General features: G+C 33.2%; 2 protein-coding genes across 2 annotated transcripts; both read left to right on the forward strand.

The window, feature by feature from the left end:
* Positions 1-3941: 3941 nt before the first annotated feature.
* GCK72_015926 (uncharacterized protein) lies at positions 3942-4660 on the forward strand (the record flags this gene model as incomplete). Its single annotated transcript, XM_053731214.1, has 4 exons — positions 3942-4033; positions 4318-4367; positions 4417-4533; positions 4584-4660. 4 exons carry the CDS (start codon positions 3942-3944, stop codon positions 4658-4660), a joined length of 336 nt encoding a protein of 111 aa, XP_053585986.1.
* Positions 4661-4897: 237 nt separating this feature from the next.
* Positions 4898-7233, forward strand: GCK72_015927 (uncharacterized protein; the record flags this gene model as incomplete). Its single annotated transcript, XM_053731215.1, has 8 exons — positions 4898-4965; positions 5010-5125; positions 5362-5478; positions 5529-5573; positions 6176-6258; positions 6303-6496; positions 7008-7087; positions 7130-7233. 8 exons carry the CDS (start codon positions 4898-4900, stop codon positions 7231-7233), a joined length of 807 nt encoding a protein of 268 aa, XP_053585987.1.
* Positions 7234-24910: the final 17677 nt, after the last annotated feature.

A 24910-nucleotide genomic window follows, 5' to 3' on the forward strand; every position in this document is an offset into this window, starting at 1 on the left:
CCGAAATGCCCTTGAATCGATTTTGCACACAATTCTCTTTGGTTTCGGTAGAGCGCGGTTGTGAGAAACGTGCAGTGCTAATAAAACATATTTAAAAAACCTACTGTTTCAACATTCCCGAAAAATAAATCTATGTAAGTGTTTATTGATTACTGTAACCAATCAATACCGCGAATTTTAGTATTATTATTTCTACTGTAGAAATACATTAATTAAATATTAGGGTCGATATTTTATAATACTGAATCATTCGTTTCAGACCTGTCACATGATGTAACATTTTTTTTCTTGATAAATTAAACAAATTTTGCTGTTTCAACAATTTTCAAAATTATTTAGTCCCAATTTTTTGAGATGTCCATAGCAATCTCTGACGGATAAGTTTCTATAGTGTCTGTAAAGTTATAGAGGCTACAGTAGTCCTAGAGATAAGTGCTGTTACCAACGGATACCCAATTTATCGATACTACGATTGTAAATTCTATTTATCCAATTTCGATTACCAAAAATTACTGTTTCAAGGCAAACACAAAAATTAGGACAGAAGGAAACTGTAGTAAATTCATGAAACTTGATCTGAATGCGATTTTTGAAATGGCGGAATGCGGAAGTACGATTTTGGTCTTATTTTGTTGTAAAAATCCTCTGAAATGGTTATATTTGTGTTAAATTCCATTTTTCCGAAAAAAACATCGAAAAATATCAGGAAATTCGAGTAGGCGATCACATTTTTCATGCTGATATCATCTGGGCGGAATTCCGCCTAACCCTGATGTTGAAGAATAGGGAATTATCAGATTTAGAAAACTTTTAACTATTTTTCGGCAGTTTTTGCTTGAAAGTCACTAAAATAATTGTTTTCAATTGTTTCAAAACAAAAAGAAACCAAAATGAAGATCCTATAAAATATTTCTTTCTGGTAAACTTACTGTTTCAAGAAACTGGTTAGTAATGTTGGATTAAAGAAATTTTAATTGTTTTAGAATAGAGTACTTTACTACTTTAATTTTTCCGGTACAGTTACAGTAACGGCGGGAAAAGTAAAAATTGCCTTGTAAAGTACATATTTTCTCACTTTTTCACCACTTGAATCTATATTACTGGACATTTCAAAAATTTACAGTTTCACGATTTTTTGTTGTATTGAAAAAAGTTATTAGCGCTTTAGTTTCTTATTGGATCTCAATTTTGAAAACTGATTTTTAAACAAATTATTAGTATTTATTTGTCTTAAAATATCTCAGTACGTATGATACCTAACTTCAATTTTTGAATTTTCACAAATGAAAAAAGTATGAGAACTTTTCCTAATGCACGTACCTAAAGCAAAGAAATTGGCGATGAAGAAACGTCTTTGTTAATATTTTTCAGTATAAACTCACATTTAGATTTAATTCTTGAAAGTTTTAAAATTCGGTTTTATAAATATTGCAGTTGCTGATCCGTTTTTCACCAAAACATTAAAGGTGACGTTTTTTTCCAAGCAAATTAAAGTCAAGAAGTTACTGTTTCAAGTTTCATCTAAAGTTGTCAATTTTCAAATTTTCTCAGTATTGTAGTAAAAGGCGTATTGTGGTCTGTTGTGATGTTTTCATATCATAATGTATGAGTTTCGGCGAGTTCATTTTCATAGTTCCAGAATTTTTTAATTCGGTCCACAACCCGCTGAGAGCGAGCGCCGGAAAGTTTGGTCATTGAGAAGGCCGAAGAAAATTGGTGGCCGTGGCCTAGAAATTTTACTAGAAATTCGTTGATTTTTCAAATTTTGACGGTATTTTCGATTATTTTTGTTTTATTTCTTCAATAAATTCTATAGAATACCGCAAATATTGATAAAGAAAAACACTAAAAACTATCGAAAATAACGCCAGAAATAGCAGAATACTGAAAAAACAACTTTGCCGAAGTGAAATTTCTAGAACATTCTCGCTGACCAAACTTTCCGTTGGTTTTTTCAGTATTCTGCTATTTGTGGCGTCATTTTCGACAGTTTTTAGTGTTTTTCTATCAATATTTGCCGTTTTCTATCGAAATTATTGAAGAAATACAACAAAATAACTATGAAAATGAACTATGAAAATGAACTCACCGAAACTCATACATTAAAATATGAAAACATCACAACAGACCACAATACGCCTTTAAGGCAGGTTCTACAGATTGAGAGAGAATGTACAGTAAGTACTAGCGGTAAAATCACGAGGAAGACACAAATAGTGCGAGATAAATAATGAATATCAAGATAAAACAATACAAATTATGCCAAAACTTCTTTTGACATAGATGTAAAACGACAATAAAACGGATTTAGTGGTAATAACCAGCACTAAATGTCTGAATAAGTTAGGAAAAAACTGCAACACCAGGTTAAATATCCATAAAAAAGGTAAAGATGAGAAACTCAGTGACCGCTTATGCGTCAACCATTTTGTTCGCGTGTTTGGCAGAGTTGTACGGAATGCGATTTTTCAGTTTCCGGAATCCGGAATCCGGAACCGGAATGAGATTTTAGATTTTCCGGAATACGGAATCCGGAACCGGAATCAAATTTTCGAAATCCGGAATCCGGAATCCGGAACCGGAATGACAAAAAAACCCGGAATTCCGGAATTTCTCGGAATCCGGAATGATTCGATAAATTTGCAAGGCCAAGTCATTTTTTCGAGTGTTTTTAATGATATATAAAGTTTAAAACTACTTTTGAGGTTCAAAACTGAAAAAGAAGTAATGCATTTGTCTTTAAAACTCAAAAAAATTTTAAAATTTAAACTTCAGGATACCGGAAAAAAAATTCAAAAACCCGAATCCGGAATCCGGAATCGGAATTAAAATTTTTATTTTCCGGAATCCGGAACCGGAACCGGAATGTCAAAAAAACCCGGAATTCCGGAATCCGGAATTTCTGGAATCCGGATTCCGGACAACTATGGTGTTTGGGGTGTGTTGCGTACAGACTAACTAGAGAAGGTCATGGACTCGGTCTGGAGTTATGGGTCGTGACATATGTCATTTGAAAGTTGACAAAACGCTGATTCCAAATATATTCAGTTTTTGCCCTCGAGACATGTGTCGTGCTAATATCACACTCAAAATATTTTCCGTTGTTCATTCTGTTATTATTTGAATCATGATACTTAATTATAAGACTTTTCTGGGTAACAGTAACTCTTTTGACAGTCCCGGTCGATTGCTACGTAAACACCATTACTGTACACAAACCAAGCAACCAAAAATGAAAAATTTGAAACAGTAAGATTTTTTTAAATGTATTTATTTTTCTCTGTTTCAAGATCTATTATAATCTTCCATGTCTTCCTATTCAAAATTGCTTTTAATACATATCGATTGATTCATGTTTATAAGAGTAAAAGATTGTTTCAAATTGTTCTGTACTTTGTAAATAGCTACTACAGTAATATTTTTCTTTTCGTATATTACTGTAGGTAAACTAATACAACCAGGTTACTGTATGAAATTAATGGTAGTAAAATTAGAAATTTGTAATGGAGTTATTAGGAACTTATGATGGGTAGCTATCATTTGTAAAAAGTCACAATATTTTCAATTCTATTGCAAAAAGCGTGTCGAGATAATAATAAAACAAGTTAACGTCTCTGAAAGGCGTCACCTCCACATGTTTTGCTAACAAGAATAACCAGGTATCATAAGATCATTAACATCAATAAGCGGCTCATAAAATCGAGTCATAAGGAGAGGGAAGACTGATAAATTTTCATTTGTTATTCTGTTTAATTTCCCCATTTTTCTTTTTTTTCTGAGAGTTTATTATTTTTATTCATTATTTTCCTACTATCAAAAATTCAAACTGCAAATTAATTTTCTACATAAACTTTTTCTAACTTGTAATTTGTCTTCCGTTATCACTGACATTTTTAAACACGTCACGCATTAATTGATAACCATAGTCAATACATTTTCAGATGTTGATCGCGACCCTCATTTTTTCTACTTTCTTGATCTACTCGGTAGAAGGACAATGCAGCGGCACAGATGATAGATATATTGGAGATTTGTGAGTTTTCAATTTAAAATTGTTTCTAATTGGATTCCAGATGCTATATCATCTCCAACCAACAACTCCCTTTCCAAAATGCTCAAAGTTACTGCTACGGACTAAACACAAACCTTGCAGTGATTCATACTACTCTCCAGGCAAACTTTTTGGCTTGTAATAGAAAATTCTAGAAGCCTAATTAATTTTAATTATTGCAAATCTTTAGCCATAGTCCGTACGGAAACCGGCTCTAACGAAGCGTTGTTTTGGATTGGTTTGAGCCGTCCATCTCTTAATTCCAGGTTCCAATGGGATGACGGAACTACAATGTCGTGGAGTAACTTTGATTCGAGTGAGCTATTAATTTGTTGAATAAATTAAGTTTCAATCTAGATATTCAGATTTTCCGAAAGACAACCTGACTGTCGCTGAGAGTGTAGTGAATGGAAAATGGCGTACTTTGAAAGGGGAGCAAGCATTATTCTTTGTTTGTAGCTATGATCCAAGAAAGGTTACACGTGAGTCGAAATTCTGTTAAACTATTGTGCTCTATCATTTTAAATTTCAGCTGGAACCCCTGGATCAACTATCACAAGGTATATACTTGCAAACCGGCCTCGCTCAAAACTGATTTTTATGAGCTGAAAAATATGTAGATCTCTGTGACTTTTATGACTGTGATATAATATGGGGCGGATGACTTAAAGTGCCCAAAACGCAAACATCGCCAAAAAAAGCCATTTCCGCGGCGGGCTCAAAATTAACTAAGTTCAAAGTAGGTCACAGACATAGCTCTCGCTGAGATCAACATTTTGGTATATTTTTCGGCTCATAATATTGCGTTTTGAGCGAGATACCCGGAGACCCGGTTTGCAAGTATAAATGTTATTCCTGTTGAGTTATGTCAACGAACAATGCAACAACGCAGAAGACAGTTCTAATGGTGACTTGTGAGTTATCCTTTTTCAGTTTTGTCACCTAACTTTATGACCAGATGCTACTCATTCCCGCGGTTTCAGCTGAACTTTCAAGATGCTCGAAATTATTGTCACTCACAAAATAAATACTTGGCAGTGATTCACGATACCACGCAGAGCAGTTTTCTTGCCAGTAAGTTAAGATGGAAAACTCTTGTAGGTTATTATTTTCAGCTATCTTCCGAACACGTTCCACAACTGCAAATGCAAAATTCTGGATAGGTTTGACACGCTCATCTGCTAATTCTTCCTATGTATGGGATGACGGGACACCACTGCGCTGGTCAAACTTTAATCCAAGTTAGTTAGCAATGTGCAATGGGCTCTCTGATATATCTTACCTATTTCATTTCGCTCCCTCATTTCCAGATGCTCCTCAAGATGGTCGTTATGTGGTTGAAAGCACTGATAACTCACAATGGCAGACTGAGACCGAGTGTGTCTTACTGGATTTTGTGTGCAGTTACGATCCTTCCACTACTGGATGTAAGTTTTTATCTTTGAAAATATAACACAGTGCCAATAAACAATTTTAGTTTACACAACGCTAAAGACAGAGCAACCAACAACGGAACCAACAAGTACGGTATATTGTATTTCGAGTAGTAGAATTGAACGCAGTAAAATTAATCAGAAATTGAAAACTACACAAAACTAAAACTCGCTTCAAGCTCGATATTATGAGCTGAAAAGTATACCAAAATGTAGATCTTGATCAGAGTTGAGCGGAATGCGCTTTTTGAAATGACGGAAGGCGGAAGGCGGAAAGCGGAAAGCGGAATGAAAAAAGTGCCAAAAGGCGGAAGGCGGAATAAAATGTCATCTTTAAGAAAAAGATTTTATTCTTATTTTGTTGTAAAAAGCCTTTAAAATGGTTAAATTTGTGATAAATTTTGCTTTTTTCGATCTCAATAAGTTCTATGTTTCTCTGATCTCAATAAGTTCTATGTCTGTGGCCCTTAATGTGCCGCGGGACGGAAAGAGGTTCCCAAAAACCCGAAATTCACCAAAAAAGTGTTCTGGCCCGGCCCGCGGCGCATTATCTCGTTGCCATCCGGTTCCTAGTAGGCTAGTGGGTCATAGAACACGCCGAGTGCTTTATTTTGGTATACTTTTCAGCTCATAATATCGAGTTTTAAGCAAGTTATGCGGCGGCTCTAAGATTTAGACACTCTACTTTCAGAGCCAAGTGTCACCTGTCTCTTCATGGTAGACTTCCAGTCAGCCGGAATTCAAGATAAAGCTGCTATCAATACTTACAGATCAGTTCGTTGATAAAACAATATAACACAAAAACTATTCATTTTCAGTATTTCAATTTTGCTAAACTAGTTGCAGCCAGCCTCAACAATGCATCCGATTTTTCGGGATATATAGACAATTTTGGATATAACGGAGAATTGGCTGATCACGATGACTATACTACGCTCAGTTACGATGATATCAAATTTATATCATTTCCAATAGACTCAACGGATGACGAAATTGACTTGGACTTGAAGGAGTAGGTGCAAAGCAAAAAAGCTTTTTTTTGAAATTGAAATTTTAGTGTTGATTCCACATTGACTACTGCAACTTGAATACGTCCTACAAACGATCAGACATGCTTGATATTCTTCTCTGCGGCGTGAGTTTGAGAATATTTTCGATCTTTTTGAAATTTTTTTGCAACAAATTCATATCTTGTCTATCTTTAAGCACTTTTCAGCATACTTGCAAACTGGGCCGGCTTATAACTCGCTTCAAACTGAGTTTTGTGAGCTGAAAAATATACCAAACTGTAGATCTCCCCGAGAGCTATGTCTGTGACCTATTACGGGCCGGATGGCTATTCGTTAATGTGCCGCGGGCCGGGAAAAAGTGCCAAAAACGCCAAAATGGCTAAAAAAAGCCATTTCCGGAACGTAGTGAGTCACAGAGATAGAACTCGTTGAGATCTACATTTTGGTATATTTTTCAGCTAATAATATTGAGTTTGAAGACCCGGTTTGCAAGTATGATTTTTTTTATTCCAGACCGGAATCTGAGTTTGATGGAACCACTATCAAAACAACTTACAATTCCTTCACTACAGTAGTCGGTGTGCTTATCGGAGGTACTTATCTGCTCATTTTTTTCTACTTTGCTAAACTTTCAGGTGCCACTTCAATCCCCGGACTAACTGACAGTATTCCCGCTTCTACAATGACAGATGGTGACGCCCAAGCAGTGGTCACGAAGATGCTAGAAAGTTTGCCATGAAAATCTGTTAATAAAATTCCTGCACATTTCATATTTCGCATCTGACAACACAGCTTACAGTTGTAAAACGACAATAAAACAGTGCAAAATTTCTGAAATAAACTAGGCAAAAACTATTAAAATATTCAAGCAAGAGGTAAATTGACATGATGAAAAACCCAGTCACCGTTTATGCGTCAACCATTTCGTTGGCGTGATTGGGGTGTATACAGACTTTGAGAGACGTGTGCTATTGTCTTTTTAGCATAAAATACACGATTTCGAAGACTAACCGGTTAACATGTATTTTCAATGTGCTCCTTAAAAAATTATATTAAATTAAAAAAAACGCTATATCAAAGTTTGTTTTTAAATGTTTTACTTGTTTCAAATGAGATGCTCTCTACTTATACAACAATTTTGTGTAATATCAAATTATCGAGATTCGTAAATTTTGTTAGTGGTACTGAGTTGCTCTGATACAGTGAACAGTTATCAGAAAATTTAGAAACAGCAAACAAAAAGTTTGAAATGATAGTTTTTGAGACTATTAGAACATTCGGTCTCATTATTAACTTAATGCTACCTAATTTTTAGAAAATCCATTTATTAAGTGCTCATCGTTAGTCAATACGCAATATGAGAACGTTAAAACTTTGAAAAATGTGATGTTTTTAAAATTGTTCCTGTTTCATTAACTATATATCCAATTTTTTCAAAAATTATACTATTCTCTTCTTTTTAAAAGAAATGTTTAGTTTGTACTAGCTCTGCACAGTTCTTACAACTGCGCTCTACCAAAATTCTCTATTTTTTTTCTCTGAGTCTCTCAATTTCGCACACAATGTTTTTGGGATTCGGTAGAGCGCGGTTGTAAGAAGCGTGCTAAAAGACTATCTCGAGCAGGAATTTGGATAGAAAATTGTTTTCAAAATCATTTACTGTTTCAGAATTATTTGAAAAAACATGAAACTTTTTTCGAAATACTAATTGTAGCTAACACATCGACAAAAATTTTTTGTGCTGTTTCAAATTAAATTCATTAATTTTATTATATAGCTAATTTTCCAATCCTCCAATTGCAAATGCTAAAGTTTTGCTCTACTCTAAATGAAAAGGATCTTTAGTGCATTTTGAATTTTATAGCCTCTTCTAAATACGGCTTTGATAAGAAACTGGCTAATTTGGAGAAAAAAATTATGAACAAGTTTTTGTGGCTATCGTTTATTATATTTTTACTGTTTCAGAACAGAACTTTACTAGAGTTTTACAAAGCTTTTTTTAATGATATAAACCAAAAATCGAAAAAAAAAGTTAATAATTGGACATCTAAACATACTGAAACACAAATAGCATCGATAAACCAAAAAAAGATTTAAAACGAAAAAAATTAAGTGTTTTTTCTTATTTGAAAAATATATATTGAGTTACTAGTGGCTTCTAACTATGTTTTTTTCCAAAAAAAAATTTGATGCATAGAAAATTAATTTGCAGTATAATTTACTCGTCTGGCAGGGACAAAGCATCTTGTTTTTCACACCATTTTCCAAATTGAAAAGAAAATTAGAGAGTGGTAAGTAGAGGATGAAAATGAAGTAGAACAATTTGTTGAATTGAGTTGGAAAAAAAATAGATAAGTTGACAAAAATTATATCTGAATTGCTGAGTATCTATTGAAAAATCTTTTAAAAAAATTTTGAAACATTATTAAAACAATTTTACCTCAAAAAAAATATAAAATCCTCTTGGAAGTAGGTCTGAAAATTTGACTTTAAATAAAAGCTATGAGGATATTTTGTGATTTTTTCAACAAAAAAATTGTTACTCATGAGACTCAATTAATCGAAAAATAGACCCATAACTATAACAATTTCTTATTTTATATTGCTTTTGTAGACAGAACAGAACAATAAATATGTACTGTTTCAAAATGTTTTGAAATTATATTTATTCTTGGATTCATATCACTAGCAGAGTTGCATGGAATTCCGACTTCCGACTTCCGACTACCGGATAAGGAATTTTACTTCCGACTTCCGTCATTCCATAACTGTGGAATTTCCGAAAAGTATATTTCGCATAAACACTTGAAAAAATGGTCTAAAAGGAGAGAAAATTGGCTTTCATCCAAAACCTAAGTTTCCACTGATTTCCGCCAATTTTTAGATCTTTTCTCTTGAAATTTTTGAATATTTGCGAAAAAATCTAATTCCGACTTCCGACTTCCGGGCGTTTTTTCACTTCCGACTTCCAACTTCCGGATTAGAAATTTTCACTTCAATGCAACTCTGATCCCTACCCGACCATGAAGGCTAGAAATTCTGTTTGCATCAATTTTCGCTACAAAGAAACTAATTTTTTAATACATTTTTTGAAAACGAAGTAAACAAGATTGAAGATTGAAACAGTGAAAAATATTTCCAGCTTCCAGAAATAATTCCACTGTTTCATAGGAAATATAATTGGAATGGGTTAAATCTACATCCAGTGAGTCCGTACATAAAGTGAGTCCGTGAAAAATCTTGATGCATAACTAGCTTTTGATTGAATTCTGAAAAATAGTCAAGATTTAGATATTTTTGGAAATAAATCGGCCCGGCTCGTGACAAGATTGAAGAAAAAACATCTGGCACTCATACAGTGTCAATTATCACCAAAATTTAAATAAAAATTACACATACTTCTATAAAATTCTTATCTCCCAATCCCATAATAAGACAAAACATTTACAAAAATTCTCTGTTTCAAAAATGTTGGAATTATTTCAGCTTCACATCAACAAATGTTAATTTTTTCGATTACTGTAGGAAAACTTTGAGTCGTTTTGATACAATCATCAAGTTACACTGTTTGAAAAAGTTTTACTGGAATTTTTGAAACAGTAAAATAAAAATTATATATTTTACGAAAAGTGACAAATCTGAAACTTAACTGTTTCAAAATGTTTGTTTCATCAGAACTGTGCTAAATTACTTGTTTCATCGATTCTACTAGAGTTCCTAATCATTAGTTAGTCATTTTTCGTCACGCGATTAATGACGTAAAATGATAATCAAAATATCAAAATTTAAAAAACACAGTGTAATTTGACTATCGGAAATGAAGAAAACAACTATCGAAACGACGTGAATGACTGACTAGGAAAGGTCATTGAGTCAGTCTGGAGTTACTGGACGTGACGTATATCATTGGAAAGCTGAGAAAACGCTGATTCCAAATATATATTCAGTTTTTGCCCTCGAGGCCTGGTATTCAAGAAAAACAAGGTCAAAGTTTGGAAAAATGATACCATACTTATTATAGCCATAGAGATTTGTCCGCCATCTATATTACAACCGCCCCACTGCAAAACGAGAGTGGCGGTAAGAGACGCAGAGTATCTTTTTTTGTAAATGTTCTACATTTTTCTATGATTTTCTATTTTCATTGAAAAGTAATTGAAGAATTTCATAAGAATCTTTTAAGAAGGAGTGAATGTTATGCATCAATCCGTCACTAGCCAAGGTTGTTTTTAGAAAATTTTGAAACAGTAAATAAAATTTTCAAAAATTTCCAACAATCACCTAGGTTACAGGAGTAGTGTATCGTCTCCAAATCCTATTTTCAAATGCACTATTATTAAATTGATACACAACAATTAAGTTTTCGGAATGATTCGAAACAGAAAATGTTTCAGTTTTTCAGACTAAACTTATTTTTTGCTCTGTTTCAACAAAATCTGAAATAAAATCACGATTACAATTGGATCAGTAGTAAACGCACTGAGTTATCATTTTTCTATAGATATACAGTATTTAATAAAGTTTAATGAGTTTCGACCCATTTTTGGAATTATTCAGAGTTCCATGTGCCTACAGTTAAGCACATCACTTAAAAAATTAAAAAATTCACTTAAAAAATGGCAATAAGAGGAATATGACTTTTCGAAAGATAATACGTAAATCGATTAGTGCCTAACTGATAATAATTATATAAACATTTTGAAACAGGATAAAAATTAGTGTTCCGATTCGCGAGACGATTCTCGCAATTCTCGCTGTTTCTCGCTCTCGCATTACTCGCATTTTATATTTTATTCTTGCGTGAATGCGAGAATATTTTCATTCTCGCAAATGCTCGCATATTTCTCGCCTCGCAAATGCTCGTTCTCGCACGTGATCGCATTTTCTAATGCTCGCGTGATGATCGCAAAAAATATTGCGAGACTCGCGAGTCTCGCAATCATACGTGAACTACAGTACATTTCACTGTTTTCCTCTGTTTTTAATAATAATAATCATAAAAAAAGGCAACGTGGGGCGGAGTTATTTATTTCCTTTTCTTGGGGTGTCATGGGGAGGATATTGAAATGTTTGGCGGGTTGTCTTGAGACCCAGAACGCTAGAACAGAATGACAACTTTTTTATGTAAGCGAGTACGTAGAATTAAATGAACACATTTTCAATTTACCTGAAGAACAAGTCAGGATGAAAATTGTGATGAAACCTTGAACCGGTTTCTTCGGCGCTATTGGAAAACTGACTTTGCATAAAACTGGGTATAGCACCACGAATATACAATATTAAAGTAAGAAAATTCACATAATTATACAAGAAGTCTTCCTCTACACGAAATGGATATGCATTTTGAGTACGATTTTCGGTAAATCGAGATATTCAAGCTTTTATGTGCCCGACTCATAGTCTGTAAAATGTTCCCTGACGTTTGAAAAATACTGTGATTTAACTCAACCCAATTAAATTAGTTTTTTGGACAATTTACGTGAATTCAAAGTTTCCATTTTGGTACTCACAAAACCCTGAATAACTTATTTCATGAATTGGAATGCATATTCGAAATCAGTGCAAAATTTCCGATCTAGTGATATCTGTCTCGACCCATAAATCCATCTCGACTCGGGATTCTTCCCTAGTAAGAATAAATGCTACTTTCAAATGCGAGTCTCGCGGGTCTCGCAATTTTTTGCGATCTTCACGCGAGAATTTAAAAAATGCGATCATCTGCGAGAACGAGAAATGAAAGAACGAGAAAATGCGAGCATTTGCGAGAACGAGAATATTCTCGCATTCACGCCAGAATAAAATATAAAATGCGAGTAATGCGAGAGCGAGAAATGCGAGATTTCTCGCGCTCGGCGAGCATTGCTGATCGCTTGTCGGAACACTAATAAAAATGTTGAGTTTCATAGAATTTTGGGTGTAAAACACTTACTAGGGAAGGTCATGGACTCGGTCTGGAGTTATGGGACGTGACCTATACCATTGGAAAGCTGAGAAAACGATGATTCCAAATATATATTCAGTTTTTGCCCTCGAGGTCTGGTATTCAAGAAAAACAAAGTCAAAGTTTGGAAAAATGACAAAAATCGCAAAAAAGTTTCAAGCATTTTTCGCGTGTCAGAAAAGCAATAATTTGTCATTTTTCCAAACGTTGACCTTGTTTTTCTTGAATATCAGGAATCAAGGGCAAAAACTGGATATAAATTTGGAATCAGCATTTTCTCAACTTTCAAGTGATATAGGTCACGTCCCATAACTCCAGACTGAGTAAATGACCTTCCCTAGTGAGCACTTTATAGTTTTTAGGCTATTAGTAAAATGCCTGTGTAGTTTTACGTTGTCTAATTAAAAGTAAATGTAAAAAGTCTTACGATTTTTTAGAACACAGTTGCTGTTTCAAAAAGTTTTAAAACTGTTCTATTATTTCATTTTTTATTATCAACTATGCTGAGGGAAGCTGAACACCAATATTTCAAAAATAAATCTTTTTTTGTTGTGATACAGTAGCTCTAGAGTCTTTTATTAATACTCTCGACGGCATAATGATGATTTATAATTGTCACTGATATTGAAAAGATTTTCAAACGAAAATGATTTTTAGAAACGAAAAATACACTACTGTTTCAAAAATATCACAACCATTTTTTAATCAGAATTCCATCTAATGCCATGCTCAATGTTCCTCTATCTATAAAATCTTACACCATTTCTACAGTAGTATCATTAGAGCCATAGTTGTCAAGGCCCGGCCCGGGCCGGGCCGGGCCGGGCCTTGTCGGCGAAATCAGGGCCCGGGCCGGCCCGGGCCGGGCCGGGCTTAAGGCCCGGCCCGAAGGCCCGGGCAAATTGGCGCGAAAGTCAAATTTTCAAATTTTTTCAAATTTTTTGAATTTTTTTGAATTTTTTTGCGAAAAAGTCACATTTTCGACTATCAGTCAGAATTAGAAGAAATTCTGAAAAATAGTCAAAAATGGTCACATTTCCGATGAAAAATTGAAAAAAATTGGAAAAAAAAATTGGAAAAAAAAGGTCGTTTTTTGAAGCCGGGCCTTCGGGCCGGGCCGGGCCTTGAAAATTTTCTACCGGCCCGGCCCGGCCCGGCCCGGCCCGGGCCTTCGGGCCTTGCCGGACCTTGCCGGGCCGGCCCGGGCCTTGACAACTATGATTAGAGCGGAATTATTGAAACTACAGTAACCCTACTATTGAAAGTGAATAAGAATAAATGGATGAACGAAGAGATAACTCGATTAGAAACTTATTTAAACTTTCTTCTTTTTCGGAAAACTTGAAACAGGAAAAGTTTTAAAATAAATAAATAAATAATTTCAGTTTCACTATGTGTTGTAACACTGGTAGGAGCTCTATTTAAATACAAAACGCCAGTTTTTGTTTCAAAATTTTTTTTACCATCAAATCAAACTACGACACTCCAATCAAGAATGGAATAATATTGGGTTTTGTGATTAGAGATATCGGAAACCGCTTAACTTTTGCATTTTCAAATTCTTGATCTAGGTACTACGACAAATTTTTAAATGAATTAAGCAAATCTTACAATAGCGCTAGAATTTTTTTTAAAGAATGTAAAATATCTTACTGTTTCAAAAAATATTCATTAAAAAGTTCAGAGACATTTAGAGTGATATACATCGAACTGGTAGTGATAGAAGTATTTATTAGAAAGACAACTTATCGAAAACCAAAAAAAAATTTCCCGTCGTTTTGTTGGGAAGTGTGAAAAAGCAATTAGTAAACTACTGTAATCTTTACTATTAACAAACGCAAACGGCTGTATGTTTGTCTGTCTGTCGCCGATCCTACCGCCCTTCCTACTGAACCGATTTTCTTCGAACTTGGACCAAAAGATCAGAAATTTTCACCACTTGATGCCCGTCTATTTTTTTAGTTAGAATAGGCCTCGACTAGGTCACTAGGTGAAAAAACACGGGTTTCAAGCCATTCAGTGGCTTTCGGTTCCGAAATAGGGAAATAGGAGTTCACGGGGAAAATAATTATAGAACTTTTTCATTCTTCAAATTATTTCATTTCTTCAAATTTTCAACACGGGTGGTGTAGAAAAGGAGGTTGAGCAGCCGTTAGGCTGCGTTAACCGACTGGTACTGTAATAATTAGAAATACTAATTTTATTCCAAACAAAAAATTGTGTAACTTTTTCTTCTAAAAATGTTACTGTTTCTCTTATTTCTGAAAACCGAACAATTTTTGCGTCGTTTTGTTACGACAGTTTAATCGGTTTTGTTTGATAATTTTATTTAAAATTTCAAATGTATTCAAAAAACAAACCAAAAGTCTCTGATGTATTCTGACTAGGGAAGGCCTCCAGGTGACCGTAGAGTTATGGGACGTGACCTATACCATTGGAAAGCTGAGAAAACGCTGATTCCAAGTATATATTCAGTTTTTGCCCTCGATTCCTGGTATTCGAGAAAAACGAGATCAAAGTTTGGACCTTCCGACAAGTCATTGACTAAAAAAAAGACTTTATATTAAAGAAATATGAAGTAGACAAACTTCAAACGAAGACCAATAGTTATGGAATTAGAAAATTCCAGAGAAAACAATTTGGTGATTATTTTTTTACATAATTAAACGTTTTTTGTTTCTTAAATTTTAGCTAACAATTCCAAATAAAGTCACTCGAATAACTTACAGTAAGTTCAAAACTTTACTGTTTTATCAACCTAATTTTTGAATGTTACAGTAACTTTTCACAATAAATGTGTAGTCGTGAAAAAATCAGATCAAGAAAATTTCGATAATTCTTTTTTAAGTTGAAAAAATTCACTGTTTCAATGTTTGCAACTTTATTGGAGTACTGTAGTTGAAACTGTTGAAGTAGATGATTTAAAAAACTTCGAATACAACTGCGCTCCACCGAAATCCCTCTTGAAAAATGTCTATTTTTCTCTGAGTCTCTCAATTACGCACACAATTTTCATTGGTTTCGGAAGAGCGCGGTTGTGAGAAGCGTGTCGTGCTTTATCCAAATACTCTTGAACAAAAATTTTTCGAATGAAAGTTTAAACATAAATTTTGAAACAGCAATTTGGAAAAGTGAGTTGCTGATCAAAAAATCATAGTTCTAGAACAATTCTTCCGAAATATAACTGTAAGAGAGTTTTTATAACATTTTTATCTGTCAGATTAAAAAAGTCATCGGATTTACGTTATTATGATAAAATAAAGATTGTTTTAAATACGAATCATCCAATAGTAGCAGAAACAGGTTTAATTTCTGTTTTTCTTGAAACAGCATTTTTTTCTCAATCTAATATTTATTTCGATTTCAGATATACAGGTTTCTGATAATTTAGAAAATGCGAATAAAAAAAGTTAACTAATTTCAAAAATCTGATATTGACAACAATCTTTTTTTGAAACAGTACTTTTTAGGGATCCGCGACACTTCGCAACCACGACGTTTCGCAACACAATTAAATAGAAGAAAAAGTTGTCTGAATCGTTTTCTGACAAAACTAGATTAAACTATTGCTAGTTCAATGGTTGCAAAACGTCGTAGTTGCGGAATGTCACAGTTGCGAATTGTCGCAGAGCCCTTTTTAGAATAGTTTTGTTGCTGTTGCAAGAACGTTCGAATCAACATGCAGTAATTTCATTTTCAGGATATAAACAGATCTATTGTTAACAGTAAATTAAAAGTCGATTGGGAAAGAATGGACAGAAACGTGCAAACTAACAAAAAGGTAAACATTCACAGCAGTATTAGTGTGTTTCGAAACAGTAGATTTTTTCCTTCACGTTTGAATCAACCCAAGAAATATGAGATGCATTTTTTTTTAGAGAAGTCCTTCAAAAATATACTATTTCGAAAATGTCTAATTGGCAAACTGACAAAAAATCCCTCTGTTTCAAAAGTTAAACTTTTGAACTTTTAAAACAATTTTTATCAATAATTCTTGCTTTGTATGGATTGTGTACCAGAGTTGCATGGAAGTGAAAATTTCAAATCCGGAAGTCGGAAGCCGGAAGTCGGAAGTGAAAAACCGCCCGGAAGTGGGAAGTTGGAAGTCGGAAGTCGGAAGTCGGAAGAAGATTTTTTCGCAATTTTTTTGCGAAAAATTTTTCATAAAATTCGCGAAAATCAGTGAAAAATTAGTTTTTGGCTGAAGAAAATATCGCGACCAGGAACTTCACGCGATTACTCATCATCAGAACGGTTACGTCATCATCGTCACTGCCAGAGAGACTAGCCGCGATTCACTTTCTATGGCGCACCTGTGGTTAATCAACCGACAATCTGCGAACAATGACTCGTGCCAACCTGCCGAAGCATTAAACGATGGCAAACAAGAATACTGGATAAGCGGAACACTATATAAGAGAACACCAGCCGCTTCTACTTTACCCTCTTCTGGAGAAGGAGACCACCATCCCCTTCGTCGATCTATATTCCCCCACTATCTTTACCTGTAACCCCTTTAGCTGTATCTGACTTATATTACTTATATTCTGCATCCGAATAAATATCTACCACTGAACCGTCTAGCCATACCGATTACTATAATCTACCCGGATTGTAGTCTCTTTAGAAAAGCCTATTTTCTGTCCTTTTAGACCATTTTTCCTTGTATTTCTGCAAAATATATTTTTCGGAAATTCCACAATTATGGAATGACGGAAGTCGGAAGTAAACATCCGAAAACGGAAGTCGGAAGTCGGAAGTTGGAAGTGAAAAAAACCTGGAAGTCGGAAGTCGGAAGTCGGAATTCCCAATAACACTGGTGCAAACTAACAAAAAGGTAAACATTCATAGCAGTATTAGTGTGTTTCGAAACAGTAGATTTTTTTTCTTCAAGTTTGAATCAACCCAAGAAATATGAGATGCATTTTTTTTAGATAAGTCCTTCAAAAATATACTATTTCGAAAATGACTAATTGGCAAGCTGACAAAAAATCCCTCTACTAAAAAGGGGTCCTCTAGATTACAGTTCTCTAGCTTTCTAATAAAGTTTTTCGATTTTTCTCTCATCCTGTAAACCGCCGTAAAACTAGACGATTTGCACTATATATGATGTATGAGGTCCTAGTGGTTTGTAAACAATCTAGGAATTAAAATAGATAAATAGCTTTTCCAACTGCGCTCTGCCGAAATCCTCTCGAAATAAGGTCTTTTACCCTATTTTCTTTAACTTTGGCAATTAATGAAAACGGTTATGCGGAAATATTAATCAGCATTACAATTAAAACTATTTCTGAGAATTTTGAAACAGTGAAAAGTTAAAACTGTTAAAGTCTTCAAATTTTTTTTTACTGTTTCAGATGTTAAATGGACTGAGAAAAATTTAACAGGTAGTATTCATACAGACATGGAAATTAAATTCAACGACAAACATTTTTGATGAGAAGATTAGATGTTGCAGGATATTTTTGTGGGGCCTCGGACCGGGAGCAGTATTTAAAAAAACTGTAAAATCCAGAGTCTAACAATGAAAATGTTATTAAAAAATGGTTTTTCTTACCACGGATTATCTAGTTACAGAATTTTTAAAGTGGTTCAAACGCTTCTAATGAACCAAAAATGATCTTTGAACATTACAACTTTTCATCCCATTTTTCAGATAACGTATCTGATTTTGATTTTCAGTTCTACAATTTTTTTTTCTGTTTCTCATTTCTTTTTTATCTATTTCACCTATTTTCAAAATTTTTGAAATGAGATTGAATAATACTGTGATAATTCAAAAATTACACTGTTTCTAGACTTTTTATTAAAAATTTGTAGTGAGATGAGTTCTAATACTCGTGGAATCACCGATAGTCATGTGTTCAAAATGATGGCTTATTGAATTAAAATTTATTTTGAATCGGCTTACGGTAGAATTCAAACAGTATTTTTTTCAACAAGCAGATATTTTCAGTTGATCTATTTTACAATTTTACGAAAACTAATTATTGAGAAATCTATGATCGGGTTTGAATTATTTTGAAACAGTAAAAAATTGAAGACTATGATTAAAAGACTATGATTTTGTATTGACTCTGTGTGTTTCCAAATGATTACTGTTTCTAAATTTCAAATTATTTTGCTACACTTAAAATAATGCGTTGAAGAACACTTCTGTTTCGAAATCTTATGTAATTTTTACAAAAAAAATTCATTTTTAAATTTTCCTAATGTTTCAAACTAATTTTAAATCAAATTTTAATAGTATTAATTCTTTTTTCTAGGTTTTCTAGAAGATCAGAGGTTTTGTATTCATTGGAGCTTTGAAATGTAATTGCCTTGATATATATTTTCGGGGAAACTTTTAGAAACAGTGTTAAATCTGTGATACTGTGATTGATGGCTTCCTCTTAAAGCTCATTTAATGAATTTACAGTTTCAAAACTTTTCCATATCGGATACTATCAAGTAACTATGATTTAAAAGGTATACTTTGATGTTTCCGGAAAATGACCGTCGCGAGACTGTACATTCATCAATATTTTGTAAAACCCAATAATTTTAATAATAACTTTTGAAAACAGTAACAATAAATTTTTTAAAATTTTTTTCATTTTTTTGGTTTGGTCTACATGCAAAATATTGAAAGTTAGATTTTCGGAAAACTTATGATATTAAAAAGACTCATGGAATGTACTGGCATAATAAATATTAAGTTAAACTGTAAGTTTTCGGAGAAAAATCAAAAATAAATTATGCTGTCAACTGTGCTTGTAATTGTCACTAAATTTTTGAAATCATAATTAAAATAATTTTGAAACAGTGTTAGAGGAAAGAAAAACTCATGTTTTTACTATAATCTCAAGAATATTGGAAGAGGACCGGAATTTTATTTTAACATTACAGTGGTCGCGTTTACCACAAATTTAATAAAGTACACAACAATGACGATCAGATCAAGAGCATATAAACTTTGTGAGTATTGAAATGTATTTTTAAAAAAAACATTGTTCGCATCCTTGTCAATTAGAAAGTCGAAAAATATAACTAGCAAAATTATAAAAGATAAGTGCATTATCACTTGAAAGATATTTGACACAGTAAACATTTTTTGAATACTGACATAATTTGAAAATTGTATAGATAATTAAACATTTTCTATTAAAATTGGAATTATCGGTTATAATTTTTTTAACTGGTTATAAATAGAGAATTACTATTATTGACCTACCTAGTGTTTCTTAAAAATGTTATACCTTTAAAAACTGTATTAGAGCGACACCTTTAATAGAACGACACCCATCTATACTCAGGATTCATGAATATGATTATCCCAGTGTATTTTCTTGATTCTGATTAAAATCAGCGTAAATAGTAACTTCTAGATCAGCAAATAGAACTTTCAAAAAGTGTTTAACGTGAGTTTCTGAAACCACAAAAATTTTCTGAGAGGCTGTTGAAAAATAGAGCGACATGTCGCTCTAATACAGTTTTTACGGTATTTTAAAAGTAGAAACAGTTAAAGATTTTAAGTTGCAGCAAATTTGGAACAGTGTCATTATGAAACAGTTATCATATAACAAATGTAATATAGAATAATTCGATTTTGAGAAAACTGTAAATGCTGATATTTAATGACAGTAGTAATTAGTTTCAATGTAGCTAAACAGAAATTGGATGCACGTTTGGAAGCTTATTGGTGGAATATAGCTTTTTTCAAACAAATAAATTAGTTGAAACAGTGAAAAGAATTTCAGGAAATCTTTTCTCAAAACTTTTATTGTTTGGATGTTCCTATTATATTATGAAACAGTAGTCTTATGCATGTCTAAAAGAGATAATAACTCATCAAATACAAAAAAAGAGTCTTCGAAACAATTTGAAACAGCAAAAAATATAAGGAGAAGTTGTTTTTTCCTAATGACGTACATCTAATAACACAATTAATATCATTGCACGTTATACAAGTTTTTTGAAACACTAAAAAAATTTTCATGCTCTAAAAAATTTCGACGACAAATTAGTAGTAGAATATCAAGAAAATTTTAATGAAACAGTAATAAAAACGCTTATAAAGGTTTACTTTTTCATTAATACTAATTCAAAATGAGAAACTATTAATTCAATTTACTAGAAAAGCTTGCAATTTTTTTCTAAATTTTACTGTTTCATCAACATAATTTTTGAATGTTACAGTAACTTTCCACAATAAATCTGTAGTCGTGAAAAGATCAGATCAAAAAAATTTCGATAATGATATAATCGCTATTAAATACTGATACTATTTTTTCTGTTATTTTGAAACTGGAAGTTTCTATTATTCTCTTTAAAAATTGAAGAAATTCACAGTTTCAACGTTAGTAAATGTGAACCCCTCAGGTTTGGAACATGATGAAATCATAAAAATTATTTGCTCGACACAGTTCTTACAACTGCGCTCTACCGAAATTTCCTTGAAAAATGTCTCCTTTTCTCTGAGTCTTTCAATTTCGCACGAAATTTTTTAAAGTTTCGGTAGAGCGTGCTTGTAAGACGCATGTCCTCCATAGTTATACGGAATGACATTTTTAGATTTCCGGAATACGGAATCCGGAACCGGAATCAAATTTTCGAAATCCGGAACCTGGAATCCGGAATCCGGAATGATTCGATAAATTTGCAAGGCCACGTCATTTTTTCGAGTGTTTTCGATGATATATGACGTTTAAAACTACTTTTGAGGTTCAAAACCGAAAAAGAATTACTATAGATGTCTTAAAAAATTTTTTTGAATTTCAACTTCTGTATTCCGGAAAGGAAACTCAAAAAACCGGAATCCGGAATCAGGAAAGGGAATGTCAAAAAACACGGAATTCCGGAATAGACAACTATGATGTTTTCGTAATATCAGCTTACAAAATTATAATGTTTCAAATACCGACAAAAACTTACTGCGGCAATAGTTGTTGTTTTCTGTCCAATCGAAAAACAATTGTTCAAAAAAATGAATGCTGTTGTAATTCTGAGATTAGGAAGCATCCATTTTGAATGCTCCAAAATGTTTTGATAATGCTGGCAATTAAATAATTAAATGATTTTCAGTTCAATGGTTTTGACATGTCTAACATTAATTTATTCTATTTCGAATCGGGAGTTCCTTTTTCATTTGTGATACCAAAACTATAAGAAAAATTATGAATCGACGGGAAATGCAATATGAGAAGAGAGAATCCGAAATAAAACAGTTTTTTTTTCAAAAAATTACCGTTTCAAATGTTTTCCAATGAGTGCTCACTGTTCAATGCAATTCAATTTTTAACGTTTTTAAATCTCAGTGGAGCGAGTTTGCAGAAAGAACTACATGGACTGTATTAACTTTGAAAAGCAAAATTAAGTAATGAGGTTGAAACAGAAATCTTTAGAGCGCTCACTTAATCTATAATAATTGCAACAACAAGAAATTATTCGAATTAAAAATGAATTTTGGAACATCATAATATTATTCACCAAAACTATGCAATGTGGAGAAAAAAATCATAGTTCTAGAAGAACTCTGCTGAAATATAATTGTAAGAGAGTTTTTTATAATATTTTTATCTGTCAGATTCAAAAACAGGATATGTATTACGCTATTATAGTGAAAAAACGATTGTTCCTAATGCGAATCATCGAATAGTGGTGCAGAAAAAGGTTTAATTTCTGTTTTTCTTGAAACAGCATTTGTTTTCTTAATCTATTATAATATTTCGATTTCAGATATACAGGTTTCTGATAATTTAGCAAAAGCCTATAAAATAAAGTTAACTAATTTCAAAAATCTGACTAGCGTCCCGAGCCTAACGGCTCGCTCCGCCAGACTCGGCTGCGCCTCGAGCCCAGTGCTTAGCAAGTTTTACTTTCAAATGTTGGTTTTTAATAAGTGGCAAGTGAAAGTTGAATTTATTACCAAGAATTTAAGCCTCTGAGTTCGAAACAATGTATACCCGTTGGTTCCGCAATTTTTTTTTGTGTTCGATCGAAAAACCCGGCATTTTTCTTCGTCTCAGTGTTGAAAACGCTATCACGGAGGGCGTCCGGTTTCGATATTTTTGATTGAACTTTTTGGTTCTATTCCAGTTTAGATGTCCTTCGAATAATCAGACGCCCCTTGAACACTTTCAGTGATTATTACTGTTGATGGGACGTTTAAATATTTTTTGGGACGTCTAAATATTCACAACTATATTTTGGAATTTCAAGGGACGTCTAAACATTTGAAAGGACGTTTCAAAAATACTTGAGTTTGAAAGGACGTTTAAGTGTTTCAAGGGACGTCAAGTGTTTTTTGGGACACTCGAGTTTTTAAAGGACATCTAAACTGGAATAGAGGCGACTTTTTGGTTCCATTAGATCTCGAAAGGTTTAGATCGGTGTCAAAAACTCAAAACAATTGAGTAAACCCTGTTCCCAGGACAGGAAACCGAGTGAATCTCATTTCACCAAAAACAGCAAAATTCGGGTTACTGAAAGTTTTACCGACTAAAGGTGCTTTTAATTTTAAATGGTTCGATAAAGGTTTTTTGTATACATTTCTTTTTTCGGATCCACAAATTTTGCAAAACTGAGTGAGTTACAGTCGGCTAATGATTTGGCCAGAAAAATCTCTTTGAATCCAATAGGTATGAAGTGAGCGATTACGGTGGGTGGAGCTTTGCCGTGCGAGCTCAACTTTTTTTCTTGCTTTTTAAAATTTTTCTTTCGATTATCTGCTTACGCTTTAGATTCGCTGACCATTCTGTATATATAAATTAAGAAATGAAAAAAATATTAAGAAATGAAATTTTTTAAATTAAGAAAAAAAAAAAAATTTTTTTTTTAACCTTCACGTCATTTTTACGTAATTTTTAAATTTGCTCCTTTTTTGAGGTTATTTGAGTGTAACTCGAAGCCATCAGATCCGATTTGAAATCTAATTTTTTAGCCATCTTTCCCATGCCAAGTTACATAACTGTACCAAATTCCAAAGTTCTCGGTTCAATACAACTCGAGATATCGAGAGAAAAGTAAAAAAATCGAGAAAAAAAGTTGAGCTCACACTTTTATGGCTGTAAATCTTATTTTTCCAGATATCCAAATAATTTTTACATGTCTCGATAGCCAGATTTTCAGAGATCTTAAGTCCAGAAAATCCCACAGAAATGTTCAAAGCTGGCGCCGTAAGAAATAGGAAACGGCGAAAATCGAGAATTTCTCAAGCCATTTATTTTAGAGGAAAAAGTTGTTCTCGGTTTTGTGCCCATAACTTTGGTCTGAATACTCCGAACACACCCCCTCCGAGTCGCCACATCCGTATTAACTTTTGAAGTAAATTAAAAAAAGAATTTTTTCAAAATCTCAACAACGAAAAAAGTTATTCAAAAAATGACTGCACCTCAAATTTTTTGACAGAATTATCGACATTTTTGGCGAAGCTCCGCCTACCGAAATCGGCATCCTCATACCAACGTGATTTAAAGAGAGGGGGTGATATCCCCAACAATATTTTTTGTAACAGTACTTTTTAGAATAGTTTTGTTGCAGTTTCAACAAAGTTCAAATTGATTTTCAGTTATTTCATCTCCAGGTGTTAACAAAAACAAGAGTGTTTAAAAAACAAAAATGTGATTGTGGAAAAATGCAATTTTGCGAATTAACAAAAAAGTAAACATTTATAGCAGTATTAGTGTTTTTTGAAACAGTAGATTTTCTTGATTAAGTTTGAATCAAACCCAGATAAATGAGATAACATAGATGCACGATTTTAAAAAGTCACTATTTCAGAGCTGGCTAAATGAAAAATTCACAAAAACTATTGGTTTGTATAGTTGAAACATTTTTATAAAAAATTTTTGACACAGGAAAAACATTTCAGAATTTGAATGCTGTTTCTGAATAAAAATAATTGAGTTATCGGTGTTGGCTTCTCGCTAATACTGCTATTCGCTTAGGCCTCTGTTTCCTTTTTCTAAAACAGTGAATTCGGAAAGAAAACTTTTTAAAAATAGCACAACAGCCGTAATACCGTATTTTTTACTTGTCCGTAGTCAGAACTGAACTGAGAAAGAGAGTTTATGGAAAATGATTAACAATATTTTTGAAAAAGAGAAAAAACGAGTTAAAAAACAATTATTCGCCTGCAGTCAAAAGATAATTAATTGCAGTATCCCACTGGCAGTGTATCTGTACTTGGTAATAAAAAAGTATTCTGTGAAACAAATAATTAAGGTTGTATGAAACAGAAAATTTAAGTTGAAAGCTCAATAAAAAATATCATTGAACACCGATAGAAGATAACGACGGAGCAGAAAATCGAATTAGAAAATCTTTACTATTAACAAACGCAAACGGCTGTATCAGAGTTGCGCGGAAGTGATTTTTTCTAAAACGGAAGTCGGAAGTCGGAAGTAAAATTTGTAATCCGGAAGTCGGAAGTCGGAAGTCGGAAGCAAAATTTTGAAAACGGAAGTCGGAAGTGAAAAATCGCCCGGAAGTCGGA

This window comes from Caenorhabditis remanei, chromosome IV (assembly GCF_010183535.1).
Source record: "Caenorhabditis remanei strain PX506 chromosome IV, whole genome shotgun sequence".
NCBI classification, from domain to species: Eukaryota; Metazoa; Nematoda; class Chromadorea; order Rhabditida; family Rhabditidae; genus Caenorhabditis; species Caenorhabditis remanei.